Source organism: Phocoena phocoena, chromosome 10 (genome assembly GCF_963924675.1).
Source record: "Phocoena phocoena chromosome 10, mPhoPho1.1, whole genome shotgun sequence".
Taxonomy (NCBI): Eukaryota; Metazoa; Chordata; class Mammalia; order Artiodactyla; family Phocoenidae; genus Phocoena; species Phocoena phocoena.
This window is the reverse complement of record NC_089228.1, coordinates 89,649,458-89,672,876: the sequence shown is the minus strand read 5'-3', so window position 1 is coordinate 89,672,876 and position 23,419 is coordinate 89,649,458. Positions and strand designations below refer to the sequence as shown.

Genomic DNA, 23,419 nt, shown 5'->3' with positions numbered 1-23,419 from the left:
TCATATATCCGCTAAGGAACTCGTACTAGACTATGTAAAGAACACTTCCAACTCAATAATAAAAAGACAAAAGTAACAATTTAAAAATGGCCAAAGGATCTGAATGGACATTTATATTAAAAAAAGATACAGAAATGGTGAATAAGCACATGAAAAGATGCTCAGTAGTAATCAACCCTCAGAGAAATGCAAATCAGAACCACAATGAGATACGACTTCACAAGCACTAGGATGACCAGAATCAAAAAGACAGATTGTTTTGGCCACAAGGTGGAGAATTGGAACCCTCACACATTACTGGTGGGAATATTAAACGGTGCAGTTACATGAGAAACAGTCTGGCAGTTCCTCAAAACGTTAAACATAGAATTACCACATGACCAAGCAATTCCACTCCTAGGTATATACCCATGAGACATAAAAACGTGTCTACACAAAAACTTGTACATACATTTTCAGTGCAACATTATTCATAACAGCCCCAAAAGAAATAACCCAAATGTCCATCAACGGATGAATGGATAAATAAAATGTGATATGTCTCTCTAATAGAATATTATTCAGTAATAAAAACAATAAAGTACTGATACATGCTACAACATGGATAGACCTTGAAAACACTATGCTAGGTGAAAAAAGCCAGGCATAAATGGCCACATATTGTATGATTCCATTTATATGAAATATCTAGACTAGGCAAATCCACAGAGAGATGGATTGCTGGTTGCCTAAGTCTCAGGGAATTGGGAGGAAATGAGGAGTGATAGCTAATGCATACAGGTTTCTTTGGGCTGGGTGGGTGATGAAAATGTTGCAAAATTAACTGTGGTAAAATGGTTACACTCTGTAAATTCACTCTGCATATGTGTTTAAACCTGCTGAATTGTATGCTTTAAGTGGTTGAATTGCATTGTATGTGAATTATATCTCAATAAAGCTGCAATTAAAATGACACCTGAAAACTGAACAGCTACACGTAAAAGAATGAAACGAGAACATCCTCTAACACCATAAAAATAAACACAAAATAAGCCCAAAAATAAACTCAAAATGGATTAAAGATCTAAATGTAAGGCCAGACACTATAGAACTCTTGGAAACATAGGCGGAACACTCTCTGACATAAATTACAGCACGACCTTTTTTGATCCACCTCTGAGAGTAATGAAAATAAAAATAAACAAATGGGACCTAATGAAACTTAAAACCTTTTACACTGTGAAGGAAACCATCAATAAAACAAAAAGAAAACCCACAGAATGGGAGAAAATATTTGCAAGCAAAGCAGCTGACAAGGGATTAATCTCCAAAATATACAAATAGCACATGCAGTTCAATATCAAAAAAACAAACAACCCAGTCAAAAAATGGGCAGAAGATCTAAATACACATCTCTCCAAAGAAGACATACAGATGGCCAAGAGGCACATGAAAAGCTGCTCAACATCACTAATTATTAGAGAAATGCAAATCAAAACTACAATGAGGTATCACCTCCTACCGGTTTAGACTGGCCATCATGAAAAAAATCTACACACAATAAATGCTGGCGAGGGTGTGGAGAAAAGGGAACCCTCTGACACTGTTGGTGGGAATGTAAATTGGTACAGCCACTATGGAGAACAGTATGGAGGTTCCTTAAAAAACTAAAAATAGAGCTATCATATGATCCAGCAATCCCACTCCTGGGGATATATCCAGAGAAAACCATAATTCGAAATGATACATCCACCTCAATGTTCATTGCAGCACTATTTACAATAACCAGGACATGGAAGCAGCCTAAATGTCCATCAGTGGAGGAATGGATAAAGATGTAGTGTGTACATATATATATATATATATACACACACACACACACACACACACACACAATGGAATATTACTCAGCCATAAAAAAGAATGAAAAATGCCATTTGCAGCAACGTGGTTGGACCTAGAGATTATCATACTGAGTGAAGTAAGTCAGACAAAGACAGACAAATATCGTATCACTTATATGTGGAATCTAAAAAATGGTACAAAGGAACCTATTTACAAAACAGAATAGAGTCACAGATGTAGAAAGCAAACTTGTGGTTACCAGGGGGGAAAGGGAGGGAGGGATAAATTGGGAGATTGGGTTTGATATATACACACTACTGTATGTAGATCACATAACTAAGAAGAACCTACTGAATAGCACAGGGAATACTCTGTAATGACCTATATGGGAATAGAATCTAAAAACCAGTGGATATATGTGTATGTATAACTGACTCACTTTGCTGTACAGCAGAAACGAACACAACATTGTAAATCAACTGTACTCCAATAAAAAATTAATTTAAAAAAAGACATCTGTTTTTCCAATCATCTAGCCTAGCTTAGTACCTTTAATTGCTCTATCCTTGCCCAGTGAGACGAGATAAAATCCCACTGCCCAATGACCCTACTTTCCTTCAAACCTTCTAAGTTTAGCCTGGTTATCTGATCTCCATTCTCATAGCTTCTTACTGAATTTGCTATCTCTGACCCGTATGGACTGATGACTCGTTTACATAGAAAGCTGAGGTTTGGTCAACGTCCTATGACAGCATCCCTGGGATAAACCTAGGATGCCGCACAGCCTCTGTGCCCTGAGCTCAGGCCACGCCCAGGTGTGGCAGGATGGGATCAGACGCAAACCATCTTTAGGCCAAGGCTGATGTGTCCACTGCACTCGGCCACCTCTCTGTGAGTGCATTTTCTTTAATTCCTCTCGTTCTCATTTCCATTTTCCATCTCTTTAAAATAATAAGCATGTAATATTTTAAACTGTCAATATGAACTAATAAGATAAACTATTTTAAAGAAAGTGTCAACAAATGCCCTTTGACATCTTAACACCTACACCCAACTTTATATCTTATTTGTAAAAGTCCAGTGGCCAACGTTTGAAACAAGATTCCTAATGTTGTGTAAGGCGAAGAGAAGGAGAAGTGATTTGTCTGACTGTGGAAGGGAGGGATGACTTGCTCTCCAGGACTGGGGGAGAAGTGGGGGGTGGCAGACAAGGGAGCCCCCAAAGTGGTCATTCTAGCGCAGCAAGACATGCTCACAGCTGACAGTAATTTTGACCACTCTCTTGTATAGTGAAAAAAATAACTGCTTCGAGAACACCGAGGTTTGGGTCGTAGAAATAAGGATTACATCAAAACTTTCTATAAGAGCAATTTCGTCTTACAGACAAATATATAACTTCACAGCTCATCTTCTTGATGTTCAACAACACCTCTGACCCAGAATGTATAAAAGATGCCGAGAGCTGTTTTTCTTGAAAGGGACTTACACTAAGCATCACATTCAATGTAGTTGCCAAATATGACTGTTTTTGTTTTCAAAGCCTCTTTGTGCTTTTTTTTTTCCTGTAAGATTGTAAGCCTGAGGAATCAGTAATAGGACTTAAACTCCCAGCCTTCTTTACACAAAGCCCGGCACACATTTTTTGTGTTTTGAGACACACATTCTGGTGACCATGCAATTGGCAAACCAAGTTCCTACATCTGATTTAATTCACAACTTCATTTTGAAAGGGTCTAAAAAATTGATATATCCATAAAGGAAATGTGTCATGGAATTAGCCTGACCTTCAGCCTCTACAGAAGTGTACCATTTGTTTTCCTCTTTCTGGGGTTAGATTTAACGTATTCCATAATTAGGCACATGTTCAGCAAAGCATTTGGAGTCTATTCACAGAAGTGGTGGGCATGAGAAAGCACCTCTCAGGTTGGCTGCTGGGGGTGCGTAACTGACTGGCTACAGCGGCATCCTCTGATTCCACCACCTTGCTGCTGCTCAGCCCACGCCTCCCTGAGGCTACGTCCATCCAATGACTGAGCACAGCAGGGTAGCCACGCCCTCCAGACCAGGCGCGGTGCTCCTCAGCCAGGGAATTCCAGCTCGAGGACTCATCCTTGAACTCGCTGAAACAGCCTCAGAACTGCACTGCAGTCCAAGACCTCCCTTCCTTCCTTCCCTCTCCCATCTCAGGGGTGAGACGTGCATTTTAATCTGATGGCTCTCCCGGCCTCATCCAGTGGCCTCCCTGTTTTCCCTCACAGGTATTTCGCCCAACAAATCTCATACATCTGTTCTCATCTTGGCGTCTGCTTCTCAGAGAACCCAGACTAATGTAATACACACTACTGAGTATCTAGATCAATGTAAATAAATAATAATTACTCCATGTTCAACCTGTGCCTTTGGGCCTATGTAAGAACCACACTGCTATCATTCTTTAAGGGAAAAAAAATCTCCCTTTTAGGGGGAAAAAATAAGAAGCTATGGATCAAATTTTGTTACCCATCATCTAGACTACACTTTTAATAATATATTGTTTCTGTTTTAAACATCTGAAGAAGTTTCTAGCAACTTAAATAAGAAACGACTCACACATGTGATCATGGGCTTATAAAAAACAACATACTGACAACTTGCAGAAAAGGAAATGGAGTTAGATTCCTCCTACATTCTTACTTTTCTGGGGGTGTAAGGAAGAGCACCATACGCTCCTGAACAGAGGAAGTCCATTCTGAACGCTTTTCACTGATCAATTTATTTAAACCGATGGGTAGATCAGATGCCAAACTCAGACTGCACAGCTTACTGAGATTTCAGAGTCAAATCCAGGGAGTTACCGACTTAGGATAAAACTCAAATACCGGGACTTCCCTGGTGGCACAGTGGTTAAGAATCCGCCTGCCAATGCAGGGGACACGGATTCGAGCCCTGATCTGAGAAGATCCCACGTGCCGCGGAGCAACTAAGCCCGTGCGCCACAACTACTGATCCTGCACTCTAGAGCCCATGAGCCACAACCACTGAGCCCGTGTACCACAACTACTGAAGCCAGCGTGCCTACAGCCCGTGCTCCGCAACGAGAAGCCACCGCAATGAGAAGCCCGCGCACCACAACGAAGAGTAGCCCCCGCTCGCCGCAACTAGAGAAAGCACACACACAGCAACAAAGACCCAATGCAGCCAAAATAAATACATAAATATATTTTAAAAAACACTCAAATACCATCGATGTTGCATTTCAATCAAAACATAATATAATCTAAGACGTGTTTGTTGGTCTGTGATCGGAATTCATGTTTTTTCCGGCAAAAATACAAAACCCAGGAGATTGAAGCACATACTACAAGCACACGAAGGGCACAGAAAGGCTCCTTGATGCAGCCAAAGGACTTCCTCAGGACAATGAGGCCTTAGAAGCTTAGCTGTACTCAGATTATCCACCCCCTGAGAAGTAGGCCCTGTCCTTGGATTTTTACACACTCACCAGTCAGAGGCCCCTGCCCTTGAATCTATGGGAACCATCTGACCAATCGGAAACCAAGGTTTGAATCCAGCAGGGTTGAGATGGGGCCATTTCTCTTTTGCCCTGTGAATTCTTTTCATGATTAAAAAAAAAAAAAAAGCTGAAGAAAATATTTTCTTCCTGAACCTAAAATTATTAGTCTAATTTGGATAAAGAAATATAGGGGGAAATAAAGTATGGGGAAAACAGGCAGATGGAGATGTGTTTAGAGTAAAAAGAAAGAACTATGCCACTCTGCTCTCCCCACCACACACACACACACACACACACACACACACACACACACACACATAAAATCAATGCCTTCTGATACAGACTTCGGGCAATTTACCAGTAGTGGTACCCATTCATCCATTTCCATTTCCCGTATCAACTCCCAACAAAAAATAACCTGTTTTTAAAACACTAAGCAAAACCCTGTTTTGAGCAGTATTCCAGTATAACCTGCCTATTGTACCTTAATCTTTGGACCTTAAGTGGTTAAGTTCTCTGTCCTGGTAAAGCTTGGATGGAACAATGACATGATGCAGTCATCAGTTAGAGGTGTCAAAAGAGCCAACCAATCACAGCTGGCTGGACAGCATCAAGCCAAATCTGACATTCAAGGATCTCATTTTCCCTAACAGGTAATTTTAGATGCAAAAAGTTATACTTTATCTTTTCATCAATTCTTTGTTTATAATACAAATCCACTTACAATGCATACATACTAGGAAAGCAAGGAGTCAGGCCAGCAAGAAGTTTGACAGGATGGGAGAATCCAATGCAACAAACTTCCAATCAACCGCAATCTAGGACGGGGCTGGATCTTGCACAACAACTAGGGGCGCCAAGATACAATGCAAACTGCAGCCCGTGGCCCAGACCCAAGAGCTGAGGGCCAGACAGGAGGCTGTTGCTTCTGCCCCTCCAGTATCCCCCTGCTCCCGGGATTACTGAAGAGGGGGGAGATGATATTATACCTTTAGTACAATGCTCCCAAACTCCTATCAACTATGCCAGCCTGGGGGAAGAAAACAAGGGACTCCTGGAGTCACAGCAAAGAAAGTACATGGTTCCACCAGGCTTCCTAGGGCTGCAAATGAAGGCAATGGAAACTCCTCTGGACTCACTTCAGAGTTCACTGGTATCTGTTCAGACCCATCTAATCTCTATACTTTGGCACTCAACAACAACAGAATCACCAGCTCTCCATTTTAACAGGAACCCGCCAAATATACTTGGTATAACTTATACTCATGTCCTCAGAATTAAATTCCAAGTGATGGTGCTAATTACTGAAAAGCTGGCAGCAGACTGAAGGAGAAACATGAAATACACTAATCTGGAAATCTCTTTGCAAATCTCTTCTTTGGTTCATATTACAGAACCCAGTTATTTGCACATACTGGGCTGGTTAGGTAGAGTGATCAGGATATCATAAACCAACAGAGGAAAACATCTCGCATGGAACAACAGGGCAATGATCTCCACTGCTCCAAGGGATGTGGGCAAGTGATACTTCTAGAATGCCCAACAGGATAACCAGGAACACAAACGACTATTGCTCCACTGGTGTAGGCTGCAGTTCACCACGATACGCATGCATAGTATGCATTCAAATATATTTAAATAACATTTAGAATTTATTATTATAATCATATAAAACAATTATTAAAATCACCAATAAAGACCACCCCCCAACCCCTGACAGAATCACTGTCTTAGCATGTATTATTTCCTTCTACTCTTTTTTCTACACATGTCCACATTCATAAAAATGGAATCTTAGGGCTTCCCTGGTGGCGCAGTGGTTGAGAGTCCACCTGCCGATGCAGGGGACACGGGTTCATGCCCCGGTCCGGGAAGATCCCACATGCCGCGGAGTGGCTGGGCCCGTGAGCCATGGCCGCTGAGCCTGCGCGTCCGGAGCCTGTTGCTCCGCAATGGGAGAGGCCACAACAGTGAGAGGCCCGCGTATCACAAAAAAAAAAAAAAAGGAATCTTAATACATGTATTTGTTTTGTGGTTTTGATTTTCCATTATATTGTAAGCATTTTCCAATGTCATTAAATATTCTTTGATGACATCATTTTTAATGGATGTATATTAGTACCATAATTTAATCATTCACCTCTTTTGGACCAATCAGGAGCTTCCAATTTTGCACTATTATCGACAACAGTTGAACACGCTTATGAATAAATTTGATTTCATTAAGGTAATTCAGTTCCTAGGAATTTATCCTATTATAGGATATAAACTTTAAAAAAATTCTTGCTTAAAATTTATGGCTAACTTGCCTTCCAGAACGGTTGTACCAATTCATACTCCCACTAGCAGCGTATGAGTTCTCACTTCATAATGTTTTCAAAAACACATGGGTAACGCAAATTGCCAACATGATGGGAGAGCAATTATCTGCCTGAATCTGGCCTTGCCTGCAAAAGGAATTAAGGTTCCTTCTTGCTGCTTCCCTCAGAAGAAAACTCGAATTGCGCCCTTCTGTGAGCAAAAAGGAATCAGTCACCATCACCAACTTAAAAGGAATCAACGATCAGCTTTATTACAAGCAGTTGTTGAGCTTCCCCGGGGAGAACAGTAAGTGCTCCAGTATTGTTAATCACCCATATTCACAGAGAAAACACTGAGGACACTGGCTTCTACATGTATTGATACCAACTACATTAGCAGCACTAATAAAAGTGTATCTTGTGTGTCGTCCTCACCATTTAACATCAATCTTGATTACTTTCAGAATGGTAACAAAATTGCCAGCCCCAGAATCATCTGAAGTACAAGTTTACGTGCTCCCCCCAAATTAAAAACATATATACGTCATTGGACACAAACACTAACATACTCCAATCCTGTTCAATTCCTGTCTGTGCTCTTACTCTAAGTAAGTATGTTCAGCACATAGGTTCACATGCATGCTCAAAAGAGAATAGCTATCACATCAGGCTGCTTTAAAACGCCAAGTTCAACTTCAAATCGCTGCTTCATTCCTCAACAAAACCCTAAATAAGATTTTTAGGCTGAAATAAATAGTAGTGTTAAACAAATTCCGTTCTGAAGGAGAACTGGTGGTTGCGTGCATGTTCTTAATGAGACTGGACACTGGAAAAGAATCTCTCTTATTGACCATTTGTGATTTAAAACATCTTGTCAATTTCAGTACGTACCCCCTCCCTTTATGTTCCTGACATTATCCAAGAAGATGGATTTATATCAGTGAGGCACTGTGCATTTATGGTGACAGGAAAAAAAATAATTCTGCTGCTTAATAATGCCCTATAATTTTTTTAAAAAAAGACATACCCTCCAAGAACTGGATGAAGTATGGTCACTCCACAATCAGGGATCTAAATCACGTTCTACTTACAGGAGCAGACACATTTTTGTTGTATCCTTTCCCAAACAGAAGTGTCCTTTCTCATTCAAACAGTCTACACTTTTGTGTGTAAAGTCAGAGATTTCTTAATACAAGAAGATCCAAAAAATAACAGAGAACAAACATCACCTAAGGAAATTTATCATGACTATGCCTATGCCACTGAAAGCGGAATGGACAGGAACTGCTTTCCATCCTCCCCTGCTGTCAAACCCCAAATCCACCCCATTTCACAAGCACATGACTGTCTTCCCTTTATTTGCTCTTTATTTTTTCCTTTCGGTAACTTTCCACAATTCTGATTATATTAAAAATGGCATAACAGTCATTCACGAGTTTACAGTTTTATGGGCAAAACCACTGGAGGAGGAGATGTGACGAGAACAGAGTGAAACGTGGAGAGTGGAGGCATGACCAGGACCAGGGGACAGCTGTCAGCTCATCAAAGGGTATGGAATCATATAAAAATGGGTATTCATTTCCTAAAGCTGCCATAACAGATGACCACAGACTGGGGGGCTTAAAACCAGAAACGTAATGTCTCACAGTTCCGGAGGTCAGAAAGTCCCAATCAAGGTGTTGGCAGAGTTGGTTTTTTCTGGAAGCTCCGAAGGAGAATCTGTTCCATGCTTCTCCCTAGCTTTTGTGGCTGATGGCAATCTCTGGAGTTCCTTGGCTTGTAGCTGTATCACTCTTATCTCCACCTCCATCTTCACGTGACCATCTTCCCTCTCTGTGTCTGTCTCTCTCGTGGCCTTCTTAGAAGGACACCAGTCATAATGAATTCAGGGCCCACCCGAATCTAGTGTGCCCTCACTTTAGCTAGTTACATCTGCAAAGCTCCTATTTCCATATAAGGACGTATTCTGAGGCTCCAGGTGGACACGAATTTGGGGGAACACGTGTCAAGCCAGTACACAACGACATGCTCACATTTGACCTTCCTATACAAACCTGAAAAAGGTAACTACATTCATTCCACAGTCTTTGGTCACCTCTGTCTCCTATAACTGTGCCTGCCATATATAGGTTCTCAGTCAGGTCTGCTGAATGATGAATGAATGAACCTTTCAATGCAGGACCAAAGCTCTTCCTTGTGGATCTGATCAATGGTGGCTACTCTCTTACATAAACCCCATCCACTATCTCCAGAGTTGTTTCCTCTAACAAGGACTGAGAAGGTAAAAGGAAGTAAAGATGCTTGCAGAGCAATCTGTGTGCAGAATTTTTACTTGGTATAATCCTCCCTGAGATCCTTTCGGCTTTCTCAGCCACATTACATTTAATTCAACCACTATTACTTTTAATATACTAAATTTGCTTTGGTGGCTTTCCAAAGGACCCTACCTAGATTTAGAGAAACCACTCTCTCTCCTTTCACATCCATATATCATCAGCTTATTTATAATAAGTACAAACTGGAATAAACAAATTGGGGGTAAACACATGACACGACCTAAGTATACAAATCAATGAATGAAAGCAGAAGTGCCCATGCTCACCACCTACAAACACTCCGTGCACTGGGGTCTCAGTGAGTATGATTCACGGGCGATGGGCAGCATCAGCCAGTGAGAGCAGATGAGAGGCCTCCTGCTACACAGGTCCAAATGCAGGGACTCACGAGGTGGAAGGAAGGGGGCGCGGGAGGGAGGAGGCGGCCAGCAGGGAAAGCTCTGTAAAGCAGTAATCTTTGAGCTGGGTTATAAAAAGTGAAGTGAGAGATTTCCATGCAGTTAAGGATGGAAAAGGGGCTTCTAATCAGGGGAACGAGTAAGGCAGAGGCGCAGAGACATGAAGTAACCAAGCGCATGCACAGACCCTAAACTTTTCTGCACTGCTGCCACATGCCGTGCACACAGGGAGGCGATGCAGCAGAGGAAGCAGGTCCAAATCACCATTGGCTTTGATACTCTAGAGAACATAGACTGGAGAAGAGGTTCAGGATGGAAGGAAAGACGGCCAATTAGGAAAGGCGCAGACATGGTGAGCCAGGGTGGTGGCAGTGGGCATGAGGGGCAGTGGACGGATTCTAGGGACTGCCAGGCTGCTGACATAAGCATGTGGGTGGCAGGGAAAGGAAGGTGGCTTTCTGAGACCTCCACAAGCACCTCACATCTCTGTGCTCCTGCAGAGCTATTCCCTTTGCCAGGAATACCCCTCCTCCTGCTACAGTGCCCGGTGTCTCTGACACCTGGCACTGTGCATAGCATATTGCAGACTAAAAAGTTGCTGTAGAAGTGAATGAATGAATATACACTTGTGTCCTAAAAAGAAAGATGATATAGACGAGAAACAAGTAACGATCTACTTTAGGCTAAAGTCAAAGTTTTTTGTTCAATATCCCAACCAAATATGGCTGGAGGGGCTGTTTAATTGAAGCTCCTGGAAGCATTAAAAAAAAAAGGACAAATACTAGAGTATTTAACTCATTCCTTTAGTGAACATCTATGAAGAGCCAGGAACTCTTCTAAGTATGGGGAATGGGGTGTGGGGGCCCAGTTCTGAGGTTGATCCAAAAAAAATAAAGTTTGTTGATTAAACACTGGGGAAAGTTATGACCACCATTTAAAACTACTTTTGAGAATTCCCTAGTGGTCCAGTGGTTAAGATTCCACCTTGCAATGCAGGGGACATGGGTTCGATCCCTGTTCAGGGAACTAAGATCCCACCTGCTGTGGGGCAGTTAAGCTGGCGCGCAACTACTGAGTCCGCACACCACAACCAGAGAGCCCACATGCCGCCACTACAGAGGCTGTGCGCTCTGGAGCCCACGCGCCACAACTGGAGAAAAGCCCACGCACTGCAGAGGAGGATGCGTGCCACAACTGAGACCCAATGCAGCCAAAAATAAATAAATATTGTTAAAAAGGGGGCCTTCAAGATAGCAGAGGAGTAGGATATGGAGATCACCTTCCTCCCCACAAATACATCAAAACTACATCTACATGTGGAACAACTCCTACAGAACACCCACTGAACACTGGCAGAAGACCTCAGACCTCCCCAAAGGCAAGAAACTCCACACATACCTGGGCAGGGCAAAAGGAAAAACAGAGACAAAAGAATAGGGACAGGACCTGCACCCTGGGGAGGGAGCTGTGAAGGAGGAAAAGTTTCCAAACACTAGGAAGCCCCTTCACTGGTGAAGACAGGGGGTGGGCGGGGGGAAGCTTCAGAGCCACGGAGGAGAGCGCAGCAACAGGGGTGCGGAGGGCAAAGCGGAGAGATTCCCGCACAGAGGATCGGTGCCGACCAGCACTCACCAGCCCGAGAGGCTTGTCTGCTCACCCGCCGGGGTGGGCGGGGGCTGGGACCTGAGGCTCGGGCTTCGGTCGGAGCGCAGGGAGAGGACCGGGGTTGGCGGCGTGAACACAGCCTGCAGGGGGTTACTGCACGACGGCTAGCCGAGAGGGAGTCTGGGAAAAACTCTGGATCTGCCTAAGAGGCAGGAGACCATTCTTTCAGGGTGCACGAGGAAACGGGATTCAGAGCACCACCTAAACGAGCTCCAGAGACGGGCGCGAGCCGCGGCTATCAGCGCGGACCCCAGAGACGGGCATGAGACACCAAGGGGGCTGCTGCAGTCACCAAGAAGCCTGTGTGCGAGCACAGGTCACTATCCACACCTCTCCTCCCAGGAGCCTGTGCAGCCCGCCACTGCCAGGGTCCCGGGATCCAGGCACAACTTCCCCAGGAGAACGCACGGCGCCTCAGGCTGCTGCAACGTCATGCTGGCCTCTACCGCCGCAGGCCCGCCCGCACTCCATACCCCTCCCCTCCTCCCCGAGTGAGCCAGAGCCCCCAGATCAACTGCTACTTTAACCCTGTCCTGTATGAGCAAAGAACTTATGCCCTCAGGTGACCTATACGCAGAGGCAGGGCCAACTCCAAAGCTAAACCCCAGGCGCTGTGCCAACAAAGAAGAGAAAGGGAAATCCCACCCAGCAGCCTCAGGAGCAGCAGATTAAATCTCCACAATCAACTTGATGTACCCTGCATCTGTGGAATACCTGAGTAGACAACGAATCATCCCAAAATTGAGGTGGTGGACTTTGGGAGCAACTGTAGACTTAGGGTTTGCTTTCTGCATCTAATTTGTTTCTGGTTTTGTGTTTATCTTAGTTTAGTATTTACATCTTATTATCATTGGTAGATTTGTTTATTGATTTGGTTGCCCTCTTCCTTTTTTAAATATATATTTTTTCCTTTTTCTCTTTTTGTGAGTGTGTATGCTTCTTTGTGTGATTTTGTCTGTATAGCTTTGCTTTTGCCATTTCTCCCATGGTTCTGACTGTCCTTTTTGGGGATTTGTTTTGGTTTTTTTTAGTATAGTTTTTAGCATTTGTTATCATTGGTGGATTTGTTTTTTGGTTTGGTTGCTCTCTTCTTTCTTTCTTTCCTTTTTTTAAATTATTTTTAATAATTCTTTTCTATTTTAACAACTCTATTTAATTCTTTCTTTCTTGCCTTTCTTTCTTTCTTTCTCTTTCTTTTCCTTTGTTCTTTCTTTTTTTTCCTTCCTTCTTTCTTTCTTTTCCTTCCTTTCTTTTCCTTCCTCCCTCCCTCCCTCTTTTCTCCCTTTTCTTCTGAGCCATGTGGCTGACAGGGTCTTGGTGTTCTGGCCAGGTGTCAGGCCTGAGCCTCTGAAGTGGGAGAGCTGAGTTTAGGACACTGGTCCACCAGAGACCTCCCAGCCCCAAGTAATATCAAACAGCAAAAGATCTCCCAGAGATCTCCATATCAACACTAAGACCAAGATCCACTCAACGACCAGCAAGCCACAATGCTGGACACCCTATGCCAAACAAATAGCAAGACAGGAACACAAACCCACCCATTAGCAGAGAGGTTGCCTAAAATCATAATAAGTTCACGGACACCCCCAAGAACACCACCGGACGTGGTCCTGCCCACCATAAAGACAAGATCCACCTCATCCACCAGAACACAGGCACCAGTCCCCTCCACCAGGAAGACTACACAACACACTTAACCAACCTTTGGTGTCTGCCTGGGAGCAGACACCAAAAACAACAGGACCTAAGAACCTGCCACCTGCTAAACGGAGACCCCAAACACAGTAAGTTAAGCAAAATGAGACGACAGAGAAACACACAGCAGGTGAAGGAGCAAGGTAAAAACCCACCAGACCAAACAAATGGAGAGGAAATAGGCAGTCTACCTGAAAAAGAATTCAGAGTAATCATAGTAAAGAAGATCCAAAATCTTGTAAATAGAATGGAGAAAATACAAGAAGCATTTAACAAGGAACTAGAAGAACTAAAGATCAAACAAACCATGATAAAAACACAATAAATGAAATTTAAAATTCTCTAGAGGGAATCAAGAGCAGAATAACTGAGGCAGATGGAACGATAAGTGACCTGGAATATAAAATAGTGGAATTAACTACTGCAGAGCAGAATAAAGAAAAAAGAAAAAAGAAGAATGAAAAGAATTGAAGACAGTATTAGAGACCTCTGGGACAGCATTATATGCACCAACATTCGAATTAAAGGGGTCCTAGAAGAAGAAGAGGAAAAGAAAGGGACTGAGAAAATATTTGAAGAGATTATAGTAGAAAAATTCATTAATATGGGCAAGGAAATAGTCAATCAAGTCCAGGAAGTACAGAAAGTCCCATACAGGATAAATCCAAGGAGAAACACACCAAGACACGTATTAATCAAACTATCAAAAATTAAATACAAAGAAAAAATATTAAAAGCAGCAAGGGAAAACAACAGATAACATACAAGGGAATCCCTATAAGGTTAACAGCTGATCATTCAGCAGAAACTCTGCAAGCCAGAAGGGAGTGGCAGGACATACTTAAAGAGATGAAAGGGAAAAACCTACAATCAAGATTACTCTACCCAGCAAGGATGTCATTCAGATTAGATGGACAAATTAAAACCTTTACAGACAAGCAAAAGTTAAGAGAATTCAGCACCACCAAGCCAGCTCTACAACAAATGCTAAAGGAACTTCTATAAGTGGGAAACACAAGAGAAGAAAATGATCTACAAAAACAAACCCAAAACAATTAAGAAAATGGTAATAGGAACATACATATCGATAACTACCTTAAATGGAAATGAATTAAATGCCCCAACCAAAAGATATAGACTGGCTGAATGGATACAGAAACAAGACCCATACATATGCTGTCTACAAGAGACCGACTTCAGACCTAGAGACACATGCAGACTGAAAGTGAGGAGATGGAAAAAGATATTCCATGCAACTGGAAATCAAAAGAAAGCTGGAGTAGCAATTCTCATATCAGACAAAATAGACTTTAAAATAAAGACTATTACAAGAGACAAAGAAGGACATTACATACTAATCAAGGGATCAATCCAAGACACAACTGCAAATATTTATGCACCCAACACAGGAGCACCTCAATGCATAAGGCAAATGCTAACAGCCATAAAAGGGGAAATCGACAGTAACACAATCATAGTAGGGGAATTTTAACACCTCACTTTCACCAATGGACAGATCATCCAAAATGAAAATAAATAAGGAAACACAAGCTTTAACTGACACATTAAACAAGATGGACTTAATTGATATTTTTAGGACATTGCATCCAAAAACAGCAGAATACACTTTCTCCTTAAGTGCTCATGGAACATTCTCCAGGATAGATCATATCTTGGGTCACAAATCAAGCCTTGGTAAATTTAAGAAAATTGAAATCATATCAAGTATCTGTTCCGACCCCAACGCTATGAGATTAGATATCAATTACAGGAAAAAGTCTGTAAAAAATACAAACACGTGGAGGCTAAACAATACACTACTAAATAACCAAGAGATCACTGAAGAAATCAAAGAGGAAATCAAAAACTACCTAGAAACAAATGACAATGAAAACACAACAACCCAAAACTTATGGGATGCAGCAAAAGCAGTTCTAAGAGTGAACTTTATAGCAATACAATCCTACCTCAAGAAATAAGAAAAACCTCAAATAAACAACCTAACCTTACACCTAAAGGAATTAGAGAAATTAGAACAAAAAACCCCCAAAGTTAGCAGAAGGAAAGAAATCATAAAGATCAGAGCAGAAATAAATGAAAAAGAAATGAAGGAAATGATAGCAAAGATCAATAAAACTAAAAGCTTGTTCTGTGAGAAGATAAACAAAATTGATAAACCATTAGCCAGACTCATCAAGAACAAAGGGAGAAGACTCAAATCAATAGATTAAAAATGAAAAAGGAGAAGTAACAACTGACACTGCAGAAATACAAAGGATCATGAGAGATTACTACAAGCAACTCTATGCCAGTAAAATGGACAACCTAGAAGAAATGGACAAATTCTGAGAAAAGCACAACCTTCCAGGACTGAACCAGGAAGAAATAGAAAATATAAACAGACCAATCACAAGCACTGAAATTGAAACTGTGATTAAAAATCTTCCAACAGGGGCTTCCCTGGTGGCGGAGTGGTTGAGAGTCCGCCTGCCGATGCAGGGGACATGGGTTCGTGCCCCGCTCTGGGAAAATCCAACATGCCGCAGAGCGGCTAGGCCTGTGAGCCATGGCCGCTGAGCCTGCGCGTCTGGAGCCTGTGCTCTGCAACGGGACAGGCCACAACAGTGAGAGGCCCGCGTACCGCAAAAAAAAAAAAAAAAACTTCCAAGAAGCAAAAGCCCAGGACCACATGACTTCACAGGCGAATTCTATCAAACATTTAGAGAAGAGCTAACACCTATCCTTCTCAAACTCGTCCAAAACATAGCAGAGGGAGGAACACTCCCAAACTCATTCTACGAGACCACCATCACCCTGATACCAAAACCAGACAAAGAGGTCACAAAAAAAGAAAACTACAGGCCAATATCACTGATGAACATAGATGCAAAAATCCTCAACACAGATGCAAAAAATACCAGCAAACAGAATCCAACAGCACATTAAAAGGATCACACACCATTATCAAGTGGGGTTTATCCCAGGAATGCAAGGATTCTTCAATATATGCAAATCAATCAATGTGATACACCATATTAAGAAATTGAAGGAGAAAAACCACATGATCAGCTCAATAGATGCAAGAAAAGCTTTTGACAAAATTCAATACCCATTTATGATAAAAACCCTCCAGAAAGTAGGCATAAAGGGAACTTACCTCAACATAATAAAGGCCATATATGAGAAACCCCCAGCCAACATCGTTCTCAATGGTGAAAAACTGAAAACATTTCCTCTAGGATCAGGAAAAAGACAAGGTTGTCCACTCTCACCACTGTTATTCAACATAGTTTTGGAAGGTCTAGCCACAGCAATCAGAGAAGAAAAAGAAATGAAAGGAATCCAAATCGGATAAGAAGAAGTAAAGCTGTCACTGTTTGCAGATGACATGATACTATACATAGAGAATCCTAAAGATGCTACCAGAAAACTACTAGAGCTAATCAATGAATCTGGTAAAGTAGCAGAATACAAAACTGATGCACAGAAGTCTCTTGCATTCCTATACACTAACGATGAAAAATCAGAAAGAGAAATTAAGGAAACACTCCCATTTACCACTGCAACAAGAATAAAATACCTAGGAATAAACCTACCTAGGGAGACAAAAGACCTGTATGTAGAAAATTATAAGACACTGATGAAAGAAATTAAAGATGATCCAAACAGATGGAGAGGTATACCATGTCCTTGGATTGGAAGAATCAACATTGTGAAAATGACTATACTACCCAAAGCAATCTACAGATTCAGTGCAATCCCTATCAAACTACCAATGGCATTTTTCACAGAAGTAGAACAAAAAATTTCACAATTTGTATGGAAACACAGAAGACCCTGAATAGCCAAAGCAATCTTTAGAACCAAAAAGGGAGCTGGAGGAATCAGACTCCCTGACTTCAGACTATAGTACAAAGCTACAGTAATCAAGACAGTATGGTACTGGCACAAAAACAGAAATATAGATCAATGGAACAGGATAGAAAGCCCAGAGATAAACCCACGCACATATGGTCACCTTATCTTTGATAAAGGAGGCAAGAATATATAATGGAGAAAAGTCAGCCTCTTCAATAAATGGTGCTGGGAAAACTGGACAGCTACACGTAAAAGAATGAAATTAGAACACTTCCTAACCTAACACCATACACAAAAATAAACTCAAAATGGATTAAAGACCTAAACGTAAGGCCAGACACTATGAAACTCTTAGAGGAAAGCACAAGCAGAACACTCCATGACATAAATCACAGCAAGATCCTTTTTGACCCACCTCCTAGAGAAATGGAAATAAAAATAAACAAATGGGACCTAATGAAACTTAAAAGCTTTTGCACAGCAAAGGAAACCATAAACAAGATGAAAAGACAACCTTCAGAATGGGAGAAAATATTTGCAAATGAAGCAACTGACAAAGATTAATCTCCAAAATATACAAGCAGTGCATGCAGCTCAATATCAAAAAAACAAACAGCCCAATCAAAAAATGGGCAGAAGACCTAAATAGACATTTCTCCAAAGAATATATACAGATTGCCAATAATCACGTGAAAGGATGCTCAACATCACTAATCATTAGAGAAATGCAAATCAAAACTACAATGAGGTGTCACTCCACACCAGTCAGAATGGCCATCATCAAAAAATCTACAAGGGCTTGCCTGGTGGCGCAGTGGTTGAGAGTCCGCCTGCCGATGCAGGGGACACGGGTTCGTGCCCTGGTCCGGGAAGATCCCATATGCTGCGGAGCGGCTGCGCCCATGAGCCATGGCCGCTGAGCCTGCGCGTCCGGAGCCTGTATGTCCGGAGCCTGTGCTCCGCAACGAGAGAGGCCACAACAGTGAGAGGCCCGTGTACCGCAAAAAAAAAAAAAAAAAAAAAAAAATCTACAAACAATAAATGCCAGAGAGGGTGTCGAAAAAGGGAACCCTCTGGCACTGTTGGTGGGAATGTAAATTGATACAGCCACTATGGAGAACGGTATGGAGGTTCCTTAAAAAAACTAAAAATAGAACTACCATACAACCCAGCAATCCCACTACTGGGCATATAACCTGAGAAAACCATAATTCAAAAAGAGTCATGTACCACAATGTTCACTGCAGCTCTATTTACAATAGCCAGGACATGGAAGCAACCTAAGTGTCCATCGACAGATGAATGGATAAAGAAGATGTGGCACATATATACAATGGAATATTACTCAGCCATAAAAAGAAACAAAATTGAGTTATTTGCAGTGAGGTGGATGGAGCTAGAGACTGTCATACAGAGTGAAGTAAGTCAGAAAGAGAAAAATCAAATATCATATGCTAACACATATATATGGAATCTAAAAAAAAAATGGTTCTGAAGAACCTAGGGGCAGGACAGGAATAAAGATGCAGACGTAGAGAATAGACTTGAGGACATGGAGAGAGGGAATGGTAAGCTGGAACGAAGTGAGAGAGTGGCATGGACATATATACACTACCAAATGTAAAACAGATAGCTAGTGGGAAGCAGCCGCATAGCACAGGGAGATCAGCTCAGTGCTTTGTGTACATCTACAGGGGTGGGAGAGGGAGGGTTGGAGTGAGATGCAAGAGGGAGGAGATATGGGGATGTATGTTTATGTATAGCTGATTCACTTTGTTATACAGCAGAAACTAACACACCATTGTAAAGCAATTATACTCCAATAAAGATGTTAAAAAATATATTTAAAAAACCAAGGGATTACCATTACTCCTCTAAAGGACACATGTATGTTATTGTTAAAAATAAAATAAAATTACTTTTAACGCTATAACTTCACGACTATATTGTTATCTTTGTTGCTGCCATATTTTCCGTATTTTGTTAGCAGTACACATTGTTAAAAAGTAAAGAAGTTTGTGAACATGTTTCAGAAAAATTGAAAAATTATGCTCTACAATCTGGGAGAAAAGGAATAAAGAAAAAAGGAGGCAATTCAAAGAGAAAAAGGTAAAATCGAAAGGACCGAGGGTAAGAGGAACTGATGCCCAAAAAGCTAGTCTGAGACCAAACTACGGTTATCGAAATCCCAATGCAACAGTTTTTGTGTCCCAAACAACACTTTGCCTTCCGAAGCCTCTTCACAGTGGGACAGTTTAGTTGCACAACTTGCAAAGTTCACACCTATGGGCAGTAATCTGTAGCTCTTTATTTCACTGACTATTCTCTACCAACTCATCCAATGAAAGGCAATTCAACCTGAGAGGAGAACCCAGGCTCTCCCTGACTCCAGGCTGCCTGCGTAGACCATGACCAAACTCCTAGGGAAGTAACGTGGATAATGTACAATGTGTCATGAGAAGTAGCTCTGCTTTAGTACCCATTCCTCAAGATTCATAAAAAGTTGCTCCTAAACAAATACCAACAGAGCAATAGAATTTTCACTGATCCACCGCCGTCTTCACCCAGTGACCAATCAGGAGAGGGGTGGCCCCCAGGTTAAGGCTATGGTAACAGACAAAATTTTTAGAAGAAGTATGGAGACCCTTGCTGTGCCAGGCATTGCCCTTCTCATCACTAGAAGTCTGGGGGATCTGGGGAGGGGGCCAGGGCAGCCAGGCAGCACTCACGGGGCTCAGGGTAGCAGCTATTCATCAGCTAGTATGGAAGAATTTTGTATTATTAACCAGTAGGAGATAAACACCGACTCTGTGTTAAGGACCTTAGAATAGGGGGTGGCAGACCTTTCCTGTGAAGAGCAAGATTGTAAGTATTTTGGCTTTTGTGGGTCATATAATTTCTGTCATAACTACTCAACTCTACCACTGTAGTGCAAAAGAAGCCAGAGACAACACATAAATGAGTAAGTGCCCGGGTATGCTCCAGTGTAACTCCAAAAACGGGTGGCCAGACAGATATAGCCCGTGGGCCATAGCAGAGCTCACCGTCCCACAGAGCAATCAAATCTTCAACCTCAACCTCATTAGCACAGTCTTACCAACCGATTTAATGAGCTGCCGATGACTCTTACGTGCATGCTTGATCTTTACAGACCCCAAGGGACCGAGTCAAGGGACTCAGCAGTCAGGGGGCTGCTGGACTGAGTCAGCAGCCCAACTGTCCCCACACAAATTAAGATACTCACCCAGAAAAATCTGTAGTGAGGATGCCATAGTGGAAGATGTATATTCGGCTGATGTGGCATATCGTAAGGTAGCCCATTGCTACAAAAAAGGAGTATCTGGAACCAAAAACACAGAGGATCAGATTGTTGCACACCCACTCAATCAACTTTCTCTTCTTTCTCTCCCTCACCCGCCACATGCAATTAGTCACAAAGTCCTGTGGTCCATCTCCACCCCAGCCCATCCCCTCTCCTCACTTTCACACCCACTGCTCTGAGCCCTTCGTCTTTTCTCACCTGGACCACTGCAGTAGTTCTCAACTACGGCAGCGTAATGGAATCACCCGGGGAGCACCGGGCCCCACCCCCAGATACCCTGATTTCATTAGGATGGGGTGCACCTAGCAGGTATAATTCCAACGTGCAGCCAGCGCTGGGAACCGCTGGCCTGTAAGGTCCTTCACTCAGATTTTCCTCTTCACAAACCATCCTGTTTACACAATGATCTTCCTAAAATACAAACCATCATCATACTGCCAACCACTCCCTTCCCAAAACACTTTGTTCTCTTGGCTTCCATTCTCCTTGTTTCCTTCCCAGCTCTCCGGTCAGTTCTTCCAAGGCGTTTGCTCAGCTCATCTTCCTCAATCTACTCCTTAGGTGTTAGCATTCCCAGTGCTCTGCTTAGGACCCTCCCTGCTGATGCCTGAGGCTTCAATTACCACCTACCTACTCATGTTCACTCCCTGGCCTCCTTCAGAGACAGGTCCTGACCATCCTATAGTATAAACCCCCAATGCACAGACACACACCATTCAAAACATTCATCAACTTGTACACATAAAGATCGGTGATAATCTGATTAACTACCGTCTCCCTTACAAGCCTGAAAGCTCCATGAAAGCAAGGATGGTCATGTGTGTTTCATTCACCACTGTGTGCTGGGTGAACCTACTGTGTGTTGAGTGAACAAACAATAAATGAATGTTACTGGTCTTAAAAGTCTCCAGTGGATCCCACTATCTAATCACATCAAAACTCCTGAACACAGCATCCAAGGTGCTTCGCATGCTAAGCTCTACCTTTCCTTCTGGACTCATCTCCAACCATGTTCCATATCCACCCTGTGTTAAACCACAGTGGACTGCTCCCTTTCCACAACTACATCCTGCATTTTCAGGCCAGGAATCTTTCTCCTTCCTCTGCCTGCAACTCCTTGCTCCCTCCTATGGTCTATCTGGAAACTAACTATCAGATAAGGCTCAGCTCCAGTGTCACCTGGCATAGTCTTGCTGTATCCATCCCACCCCCCACTCCCAACACAATTCGCTGCTCCACTGCCTGTATTTCTCTAGTGCTACACGCTAACATATATAATTATAATGTTAAAATCACATGTATGGATCTGGTTCCCCAACTCTGAGCTTTCATTTTTCTCCATCTCAGGAAAAAAATCTGTATCCTATAGAGTTGTCCTAGAAAGAATATATTAGCAACAATGATAGGAAATAGTAAATGTAATAGTATATTAAGTGATATACTAAATAAGGGTCTATAGATCAAAATAATGAAACATAATATATTTAGGAGTGCTCAGCCTAGCACCTGGCACGAAGCAAGTACTCCAAAATTGGTAACTGCATCACCAAGTTCCCACATGAGGCCTTCCATCCCAGGAGATATTATATTCTGTTCCAGTTGGTTCATATGAGGTAAGTGACTACCTGTGATTTCTGCCCAACAGAGTGGCTTGGGAAGGAAACAGAAATGGTACCCCAAGAACTCTCTAGATAAATCCTGATAACAACAATCAGTCCTGAAATGGGTTCGTTCCACATAGCTGCAAATATTACCTGTCCCCTCCTATTCCCAGCTATGCACAGGACAGGGCTCATAACTCGGTGAAAGGAAGAGGAAAACAATTCACAAAGAACCCAGAAATTCTAGTCTTGGAGAGAACTTAAGCTCAAACCACCACAAACCCTACATTTCATAGGCAGGAAACCTGACATGCGAAGAAGCTGCCTGGCTTTTCCAAACCCACACTGCTGGAAAGAGCCAGGCTTCCTGACTCCAGTTTCTTGTTCTTTCCCAGCGGCAATAGGAAACAACTTCCATCCATCGGGAAATGTGAACCACTCCCTATTTCTGCAGTATTGGCAACCACACAAGCAAAGAATGAGGGGAAGAACTTGTTCTGGCATTTTTTCTTTTCGGTCTTATGACACGGCTCTCTGCTACCACAACATTATTTGGGGGAAACAGTCAGAGCCTGTCTGTAAAGTCTCTGCCAAAGCTGGAAGATTCCACTCCTGGCCGGAGACTAACCCAGAGAACCTGGAAATGCAGCTTGACCCTCTGCAAAACAGACTGCACCTCACCAACATCACACAAGTGTGGGGAAAGGTGACAAATTACAACTGGTAAGGTAGCTGGAAATGTGCTCTAGAGATGCAACAACGCTTTTATAAATCATTTAATTGCTTCCAACATCAAGTGCAGGAAAAGCCAGGCATCTTTACCTCCCAGGGAAAAAAGCATTTTGTCATAATATGAAGCATTTCCAAAACCAAATTATAGAAGTACGGATTGCCTATTTCCCTTCTGAAGGAATGACTCTATCCCCT

At 42.4% G+C, this 23,419-nt stretch overlaps 1 protein-coding gene across 1 annotated transcript in view; it reads right to left on the bottom strand.

The window, feature by feature from the left end:
- The window catches only part of MBOAT1 (membrane bound O-acyltransferase domain containing 1), a 107,284-nt gene that overhangs the window by 31,047 nt on the left and 52,818 nt on the right, over positions 1–23,419 (bottom strand). The window contains exon 4 of the mRNA XM_065885680.1: positions 20,814–20,909. Coding sequence (XP_065741752.1) covers positions 20,814–20,909 — 96 coding nt within the window. The remainder of the gene's footprint in view (positions 1–20,813; positions 20,910–23,419) is intronic.